At 43.6% G+C, this 8,197-nt stretch overlaps 1 protein-coding gene across 1 annotated transcript in view; it reads right to left on the bottom strand.

The window, feature by feature from the left end:
* Nucleotides 1-843: 843 nt before the first annotated feature.
* The window catches only part of efna2a (ephrin-A2a), a 104,945-nt gene continuing 97,591 nt past the window's right edge, over nucleotides 844-8,197 (bottom strand). Inside the window, exons 3-4 of the mRNA XM_086156618.1 lie at nucleotides 2,545-2,610; nucleotides 844-1,053 (exon numbers count right to left, since the gene is read on the bottom strand). Coding sequence (XP_086012744.1) covers nucleotides 929-1,053; nucleotides 2,545-2,610 — 191 coding nt within the window. The 3' untranslated portion in view covers nucleotides 844-928. The remainder of the gene's footprint in view (nucleotides 1,054-2,544; nucleotides 2,611-8,197) is intronic.

Here is an 8,197-nt window from a genome sequence, read left to right as displayed (position 1 = left end):
CTGTGATAAATGCTTTGTTTAGAAACATGAACAAGACAAAAACACATCCCACCTGAAAATATACACCTCGCCAAACCCACCCGGAACATCGCCCCAAACCCTACCCTCCCACAGAAACAGGCTATGGTTATACTTGTCACCTGAAGTTTTCATAAAAATCCAACTCGTCGTGAATCTATACTGCATCTAAAAATATCAACACATACAATATTACATTTCCCAAAGAGCTTATTCATTTAAATGAGCGCCCACATTGTTTTTTCTTTTCTTTTCCTGCTGCGCAGGCCGTCTTCAATCCCTATAAATTGGCTCTTCCTCTTGTTGCAGTTGGAATTTATCCAGATAGCATGGAATTCCAATTACAATGCAACCACAGCTACTTCCAATTCTTCCTATAAGAATGGGAGAGTAATGTGAGAAAAATCCAATTTTTGTGCATCCAGGCTTATCTCTTAATGCACCCCCCCACCCCCCTTATGATTGGATGATAGGAATTGCACTGGAATGACAAGTTTAATCATAGCCATGGCTACATCTACCCCATCAGTGGCCGAGAGTCAATAGTCAAATCAAAAAGACCCCCTGATATGAGTGCAGAGACATTTCCCTTGTGTTTTTATTTTTTTCCAGCCGAGAGGTGCAACACATCTGTTCCACCCAGGCTTGAGGGACCAGAGATGAAGTGCAGCTTCCCAGTCAGTTCAACTCATCTCAGCCAGGCCTGGGAAGGGTGTCCGTGTCTGGGCCATGGGGGAGGCTGGCAGTGGGGGTGGTTGGTGGTCATATAGAGGTGGAGGTGGGGGGGGGGGGGGGGAGGGAGGGGGGGATGGAGACAAAAGGGCTTCCCTGAGGGGTGGTGGATTTAGAGGGACAGCCAGCCCCAGCCCAGCAAGCCAGGGTGGGAGCTCCAAAAAAAAGGGGTAATGGGTCACAGCCTGGAGAGGAGTCCCAGGAGCATCGAGGCCAGGGCGGCTAACGGGGTCACGGACCCCGACCTCCAGCTCGGACCTCCGTCAGTCAGGAAGGGCTCCGGAGAATCGTATCCCGACCCATCTGAAAGAGAGATGAGAGAAAAGAAAAAAAAAAACGACAAAATATCTGAACCGGGAGGGACACGTGGATGGAGCGAATGAGCCGTGGAATGAATTAGAAGGAGAGACGAAATAAGGAAGGTGGGGGTGGAAAGTGAGTGACAAAACACAAAAATTCTCATCCGTCAACAGGCGAGTACAGAAAGAGAGCAGACAGCAGAAAGGGATGGTGACGAGTAAGAGGGAGGAGGAGAAGACGACAGCAACTGAGCTCTGCAGGGGGTTTTAACCAACCTAATTACAGTTTAATCACAGAGACTCGGAATCTGGAACAGCCAACACACACTCTCACACACACACTTGTACACGAATACACACATCCGCACATGTGTAAGCGCTAAAACGCTCACTCTAGTGACAATATTTCACAGATGAGATGGGCTACAATGTCAAACAGATTTCTTTAAAGACATTTAAAAAAAAATCTCCAGGAAAAGTTGTAGGAAAGACAGAATGAGACATAGTATGTTGTCTCAGTCAGTGTGGAGGAGGGGAGAATTTCCTTGCCCCTCGCCTGGAAAACTACGTAGGCCGGCTCGCAGCCTTTTACGAGGCTCTTCAAAGCTGTGCCGTTATCTCGGGAGACGTGCCACTACGCACGTGATTGTACAGTCAGCCTTTGCTTAAAAAAAAAAAAAAAAAATCAGAAAGTTGAACCTTCCTTTTGAAAATGCGTACGGTTCGTTTTTCAAGATAATGCGGGCGTGACATAATGCGATGCGATACCCATGTATACCAATTTTTCTCTCGAGTTGTTTTTAAACGATACGATCGTAGGATGTCTCGCGCTTACGAGCCCCCCCCTCCCTCCCTCCCCCGTCTACGGCAATCAATTTGGGAGACGTTTTCGAAAGAACGTCTCGCTAGCCTGTTGTTAGCCGAGATAAACGTCAGGAAAGTCGTGCTTCGTTTTTCGAGTCGCACCTGGTGAGCGAGTTTTTTTAATTTTTTTTTTTATTTCCAAAAATATGCCGAGTGTTTTACGAGGTTACACTTTTTGCAATTGTTTTATTGTTAGATCGCTCTCATTTGTAATGAACGTATCCGGGGAGCAGACCGATGGGTAATAATATTCAGAGTGCACTTTCAGTCTGTCCTGTTCCCTTCCTGCAAGGACAGAAGGTCTCTCTCACACTCGGGGTGACGTGAGGTGATTTGATGTGAGGAATGCTACACTATGTCTGCGTGCCTGTGCACTTTTTGTATCAGTGTGCACTCCCGCTTGCTCTCTTGTGTGCTTTTCTGCGTGTGTGTGTGTGTTTTGTGTTTGTGTGCAAAGGTGTTAAAGTGTTGCCTGGCTGCTCTGTGAATCAGAGCAGAGAATGTCGCTGGCACATTCTATCAGCCCTCTTATTCCCCCCTAATTTTGCTTTGATAGCCAATCTGGACCTTTGTGCGAGTGTGTACGTGCATGTGTGTGAGTGTGTGCGTGTGCAGTTAGAGCGTGACTTACCTGGAGGTCTGACATACACCTTCAGCTTTAGACATGCCCGCCCCACATGGTTAGGGTGAGGAGACGCTGTAAAAGGCGAAGAAGATTGAAAGAGGTGATTAGTTCAGAGATAAAGCGATCTGTGCTTCTGATTGCACGCGTAAAGTAATTGAGGACATTTAATATACGTTCTTTTTCATCTTGTTCCGAGGACCGCGGTGCTTATTATTGTATTAGATGGTTTGTTGGTTGGTCTCGGGAAAAGACAGACAATTCTGTGACCGAGACTGTGGTCAAATCAAGCAGCGGGTCCCTAATGACTTCTAACCACTCCCTTTTCACTGCATTATCTGTCTCCCCATCTTTGAGTAAACAAATTAAACACAGACCCACTTGGCGCGCACTACGTAAAAGTAGATTTGACACACGGCCCCAGTAATCAGCTAAGATAGGCCATATTTTCGAGGCTCCTCGAGCTAATTGTGAATTCACTCTTATCTAGACTTTTAGCTCCATCCAAAGGCTGATAAAGTGCCCCAGTCTGTGCTACAGAATCTTGTCAAGAAAGTACTGGATGAATTGAAACTCGCTGTGCTCTTGCTCTGGATCCCGTGATCCTTCATTACCATAAACATGAGAATTATAGTTTATTTTGAGTAAATCCCGCATTTACTTCGCCGTGGCCATAAATATTCCCGAAAGCAGCAAATGTGTTGCTATGCGTCGTCATCCGCATCTAAAAATATCCACAAATAGTTATTTTTTTGAATGAAACATGGGGAATATTGTGCCCACCTGTTTGACCAAGTGACTTGAAATGTTTTTTTTTTTTTTTTTTATTTCAAAGCATATCTGCAGTAATGCAATTGGAAAAAATGAGAAGGAATATATTTTTTGTTTTGCTCGACTGTATTTCCCGTACGTCCCTTTAAACGAGTATGAAAACGCGAAGCTGTGAAGGCAATAACCCTCTATTTAATCACTCTCAATCACTTCAGGAGCACATTTATAAAATGTCAAATACAATAAAAACAATTAGTGTGTGGACTTTATTCCCTGGTTGGTGGTTTGGGACTGTTCATGAATATGCAGCCATCTCGTATACGTGTTGTTTCCTGGGCACTCAAACAAAGCCAAACACAATAAGAATATTATCTTACATGATACAGCATTGCAGGACCGGCAACTCGGGTGTGTGAAGAGAGCAAGAATTGAATGACTATTGTCTTGATTTGTCATTCGTACTTTCGCTTAACAGAGTCCTCGTGGTGACATTCACAGCTTTGAACAATAAGAGATTTTCTTACAGTTTGTCTTTTAAAGTTCTCTCAAATCCTCGCTTTCACGCTTGTGAACCCCAGAAAGCATCAGACAACATAAACAAGTCTGTCAGTGATAAGACCACGCTGGGATTCAGTCACACTCGCGTTTATACACCGGAGGGAAATACAGACCTTCAAATCGACCTGATTCAAAAGTCTTTGGAATGGCGACGGAAATCCATGCAAATCTCCCAGGTCCCTCTTGCCGTGAGGTGACATTGCTAACCAGTGAGAAAACCCCGCTGCCCCAGCTGAATGCCAAAAAGCGAGAACATTTTTTAAAAAGTTACTGCGATTCAAACTTCAAAGAGTAAATTAAATTGAATTTGGGTTATTAGTCCCACCTCGCTCGACTCTGAAATGGAACCAGAGACCCTGAAGTAGACGGCGGCCGACACTCTGGACGCTCTGACGCGCACGCGCATCTGTGCGAAAGGAACGTGCGTACGCAGCGAGCAGAAGTGTGCACGGAGACCTATTGGCCTTCTCCCTTGAGGAAGTCTGTACAGGCAGAGCCCAGAGTGACCCTCAAGAGGACCATCATCAAAATCCAAAGCGCACAGGAAATAAATGTGACCCTTACTCTGCCCTCATCTCCCCCTTTTTCTGCCCGCAACTCCTCCTTCCATCTCCCTAGCCGCCCTTCACCTTCGCTACCCTTTCTCCCTTCCCCATTGCCCGATTCGTTTGGCTTAAACGTCTTTGAGTCGTTCAACAATCCTCCTCACAGCACCCAGAAAGCGTGTATAGCCGTTTCCTATGAGGACTTGAGCTTTCTCTCCCGTTGTGCGTCTTTGTTTCTGCTCCCCCACTGTTTCACTGAGAAATGGGTAACACTAGGGGAGAAATGCTAGAAGTGGCCAGATAAATATAACCCCTTCTCTTTTATCCTATCCCCTTTCTCTGTGCCCGTCGATGAATTCCACTTTTGTCATTGTTTTCTTTTTCCCCACTAAAAGTCTTATCGGCTCTCCCATCGCCAAGGTTTCCCAGCACATCCACAATCCAACGTGTTCTGAAAACCCATTGAAAATCACTCAGCCTCATCAGATGGCAGCTGGGAGAAGTAAGGGGTGGAGCTGACCTGTCAACATGTCAGCCACATGACAAACACACACACACACACACACACACGCGTGCTCAAACACACGCGCGCACACACAGCTAGAAACACCCACACCCACAGGTCTGGCTGAAAATCTCCATCAAAGTGAAGTGTCTTTTATTGGACCCACACACTCACACACACAAACACACAGTCACACACACACACAAACTAACACGGACACAAACAAAGGTCTGGAGTTAAAAATGCCAAATGTCATTGTTCCCCATCAAATTTGACCGGAGTATGTATGTGTTACCATGTCAGTGTGTTCATCTGCATGCCAGAGACAAAAAATGCATGTGTAGCTGTCAGTCAAGATGATGGACATGGCCTTTCATGGACTCACAATCACTTGACAACTGACTCTACAACCATCACCACCACCCCTAAACACACACACACACACATACACAACACATGCAAACACAGTCCGATCTTGTAGAGTACACACTAACCTCAGGGGTCCCAGAAACACAATACTATAGTCAGCAACTATCCAGCTCTGGAGGGGCCCAGTCAATCCCTCCTTGAGCCTAAAAACAAAAGTGTGTGTGTGTGTGTGTGTGTGTGCCAAGTGGGAGGAGTGCAGTAGGACATGGAGTGGCTGTTATCCTCACCGCTTTAGCTCCCTTGCTCTCACCTGCTGTGTCTCTGACACTGTAAACAAAAGACTGGGTCTTGGACAAATAAAATCTCAACAAGAAAGATCACTGTATGCATGTTCCCAGATCACTCTATCTATCTATCCATCTATCCATCTATCTATCTATCTATCTATCTATCTATCTATCTATCTATCTATCTATCTATCTATCTATCTATCTGCGTGTGTATTGATATGCGTATATCAATAAAGATAGTAAGAATTGGTTCCCAAAATGCCTTTTTGGTCAGGATCTGAATTTGTGTGAATAAACAGAAAGTAGAGGAAGGGAAATATTTTGAATTTTTTCTCTGTTTGGTCCCGGCCTTGTTTTGAACAGAAAAAGAATTAATGTGATGATATATTAATTGGCAGAGGAAAAAAAAAATTGTCTTCCGTCAAAAAAATATCCCAGTTCAATTGCAACTGCCATCTAGTGTCACATGAATCGTGAGAGGCGAATCCAACATCTTATTCTAAGACGACTAAGGTAGGCAATGTGAGGAAAACAAAGATGGCTCTCTATTATTGACCCAGAACTGTAAAACAGTTACACACTTTTCCCATTTGAATTGAATTAAACACCTGAGTTTATACCAGTAGGATTTTTATCAATAATATGTTGCTAGTTCCATTTTGTATCAATGACCTAAAACTGTTTGGTCATCTGTGGCTATTTTAATAACAAATAAATGTATTACGTGCTGCGTTACTCAAAGGTAAAAATGCAACATCTATGTCTTTTGATGACGATACTTTATCGGCTAATAATTTTGGTTTTATTTTCATTTAAGATTTACACTAGTTTGAAGATGAATTCAATTCTGTTCTAGAGTTTATATCTGGTGCAGCTGACTGTTGCAGACTATTCAATGGTATCGTATGATGTTTTTTTTTAATATGACAATAATTATATGCTACAGAAGTCTAAAAGCCATCGTTGATTTATAACTGGTAAAGCACTTGCGGGCCATTTTACATTCTGGGTACTTTTACTTTGGCTGATAGTTTGAAATAAAATAAATATATTTTTACTCCTCGGTTATCAGCAGCAGAAAGAATAAATTGGTTGAAAAATCGTACGAATGTCTCGAAAAAGGGACAAAACATCAAGAACATCCTTGCTCTTAGCGTTCTATTTCCGCGTTGAACACAAAGCATATTGCTTTAAGGTCGGATTCAGTTTGATGAAAAAAAAAAAACCCTCAACAATAATGTCACACTTCCATGGCAACATGAACTTTTGTCTAATTAATTGTCAGAGGGGAATCCAACATCTCCAGCTAAAAAGTCTAAGGTCAGTTTAGCTGAGCACGCTGCAGTAATGGGAGAAGTGAAGAGAGATGAAATGACGCTTTGGATTTGTCTCCAAAAAGGTCTTCGCTAGAAACCGGTGACAGAGATGTTTTTGGGTGCTTGACTGATGGAAATTAGCTTTTGTTGGTTGAGTTGTTGTAATATTCATTAATTCATTCATGCATTATCTATACCGCTGATCCTCGGGGATGGCAGGGGGTTGGAATCCATCCCAGCTGTCATCGAGCAAGAGGTGGGGTAAACCCTGGACCGATCGCCGGTCTGAGAAGTTTATGGTCTCCAATTATAGCCGCTGCCCCACCACTGCCCTTGTTGTAATACAATGCTGTTATTACTTTAGTAACCATCAATAAATGGGATCTGCTATTTCCACCTGAGTAAATTAATGATGTAGTCGCTCTTCTGTTCTGTGCTTTATGAAGGTCGAACCCAATCGCTTCAGTTAGCTCGGCGAATTGGCCGGACGTCTGAACAACTGCTAAACATGCTTACAACATGCTGTGACCTGTGCATTCGGCACACATTGAAAAAGTAATAGGAAATTGCATCTATATGCAAGACAATAAAACACCAAAATTCAATTTCGTATGAAAATCTTTTGTTTTTCATCTTGCAAGGAAGCTCAATTTTGTGCAGCACAGCACCGCTCATTTGCTTTCTTCATGCCGCTGCATCATGAGCGTGAAGTCTCCAGCAGCATTCACACAGTGAAGCGACAAAAAAAAAAAAAAAAACATTTTCCATCCCTTGAGGGAAAGTTTGAACATTGACAGGAAAAGATTTGAAAGTCAATTCAATGTGCTTTTCTGTGATTACCGACTCATGCGCTAAACTCTACGGATGTTGTAAATCCATCCAACCTATCTGGCACAGCGAGCAGCTGAAAACACAGTTTAAGAGTAATTTGAGGCTTCTATTTGTCCCGTGCCTGGTGGGGGAATGACTGCTTTTTAACTTGGTTCAGAAACAATCTCAGGGGGCAAGGTCCATCTGTGACACTAATACATCACTTGTCAAAGTGAGGAGAAACATCAATACAGCTAATCCAAAAAAAAAGGATTACAAACAACAACTGGTGACATTTTTACCACTTTGCTAAGCGCGCCATTTATGATCGAGACAGAGGGAGAATGATACATGAAGAAATAAAGAAAGTGAAGGGGGGGGGGTGGGTGCAACTGAATGCCCGAAGGTGTATTTTTATGAACAACTGTAGGTGCGCGCACAAGCGGCGGCGACGACGACGACGAGCTTTGTCTGCAAACCCACTCAATCACCTACCGC

This window comes from Fistularia commersonii, chromosome 1 (genome assembly GCF_037954325.1).
Source record: "Fistularia commersonii isolate RoL2024-O1a breed Wild chromosome 1, RoL_Fcom_v1.0, whole genome shotgun sequence".
Lineage (NCBI taxonomy): Eukaryota > Metazoa > Chordata > Actinopteri > Syngnathiformes > Fistulariidae > Fistularia > Fistularia commersonii.
The sequence above is the reverse complement of the archived record's forward strand: the minus strand, read 5'-3'. Positions and strand labels throughout refer to the sequence as shown.